Source organism: Myotis davidii, unplaced genomic scaffold (genome assembly GCF_000327345.1).
Source record: "Myotis davidii unplaced genomic scaffold, ASM32734v1 scaffold1757, whole genome shotgun sequence".
Lineage (NCBI taxonomy): Eukaryota > Metazoa > Chordata > Mammalia > Chiroptera > Vespertilionidae > Myotis > Myotis davidii.
Genome location: NW_006288116.1, coordinates 207,220 through 208,768, shown reverse-complemented (window position 1 = coordinate 208,768; position 1,549 = coordinate 207,220). Strand labels below are relative to the sequence as shown.

General features: G+C 34.3%; 1 protein-coding gene across 2 annotated transcripts in view; it reads left to right on the top strand.

Annotated features, from left to right (window-relative positions):
• Window positions 1-1,549, top strand: part of LOC102759091 (guanylate-binding protein 6-like) — a 30,514-nt gene that overhangs the window by 12,534 nt on the left and 16,431 nt on the right. For both annotated transcript variants that reach the window (XM_015561441.1, XM_006759895.2), the window contains exon 6: window positions 1,164-1,409. In XM_015561441.1, the coding sequence (XP_015416927.1) occupies window positions 1,164-1,409 (246 nt within the window). The remainder of the gene's footprint in view (window positions 1-1,163; window positions 1,410-1,549) is intronic.

The window sequence follows — 1,549 nt, the reverse complement described above, 5'->3', positions numbered from 1 at the left end:
ATGTTTGGATTATTTATTGTAGTGATGTGAAAAATGCCATTGGTATTTTGAATGAGATTATGTTCAAGCTATAGATTGCTTTGGGCATTATAGACATTTTAATTACGTTAAATCTTTCTTTCTGTATCATAGCTTTTTTCCATTTCCACATATTTACCCATGCTATAATTTAAAAATAATAAAAACATATGAATGGGTTATATTTACATGGGCATGTAGGTATCTGATGAAACCTTGAAAGGAACATCACTTCTGATTTATACACTCTTGATTTCATGTTTCTATTCATAGTTTCTCAAAAACAATGAGAAATAGGCTACACAGCAAAACTATAAGATTGAATATAGTTCTTTACCTTAAAGAATTTAGAGACTAATGGTAATATCTTAAAATTACATTTTAGCCCTAACCGGTTTGGCTCAGTGGATAGAGCATTGGCCTGTGGACTGAAAGGTCCCAGGTTTGATTCCAGTCAAGGGCATGTACCTTGGTTGTGGACACATCCCCAGTAGGAGGTGTGCAGGAGGCAGCTGATGGATGTTTCTCTCTCATTGATGTTTTTAACTCTCTATCCCTCTTCCTTCTTCTCTGTAAAAAATCAATAAAATATATATTCTTTTAAAAAATTACATTTTAGCTCTTCACTCTTCAGAGGTTTTTATTTTTTTAAGAGCTAATGCTGTACACTTCATTTTTAGCATCCAAACAGTTTTCCTTAAATAATCTGCTGTTATTTCTAACATTGCTTCATTAAGTCTTGTTTGGGCTCTTCATTTTGATCCATAGCTTCATTTCCCCATGTGATCAAGTAGACCAAAACATACATTTGACCCATGTTTCTGTTATTCATACAGTAACCAATATAGACAATACACACAATACTCTACCATTTTTAGGTCTGATAGTAGCAATAGGTCATTGTTGTTGTTTTTTTAACTATGTTGATCTCTTCAAAAAATTTTCCCTGGAGTTGGATCATGGTAAATTTTATGTTAAAGAAGCATTTGGATGTCCATGCTAGAGGAGTTACACACAGAAGTAATACAGAGAGAATTTGGCAAAGATACAAAAATCCCTGTCATAAAAATATTTAGGTCCCTTGTCCTTAGACTGCTTCTACTCTAATACCTGTTTTTGTTTGTTTGTTTGTTTTAACCTTTCAGGCATGAATCACAAAGCTCAAATATCCAATTTCCGAAGAGAGTGCATCCGGAATTTCTTTCCAAGACGGAAATGTTTTGTCTTTGACCGGCCAACAAATGACAAAAAACTCCTAGCCAATATTGAGAAGGTTGAGGACAAACAATTGGATCCTTACTTCAAGGAAGAAACAAAGAACTTCTGTTCTTACATCCTCACCCAGGCGAGGACCAAGACCCTCAGAGAGGGAATCATGGTCACTGGGAAACGTGAGTCTCCATTTCACATTTTGTGGGGCCTAATATTTTTTGAATATATTACAAGATGTGTTCTCCAGGATTTCTTTTTGATTCTATATATAATATGAGTCATAGATGTTCATACTCCATGATGACAAGTATATACTTAT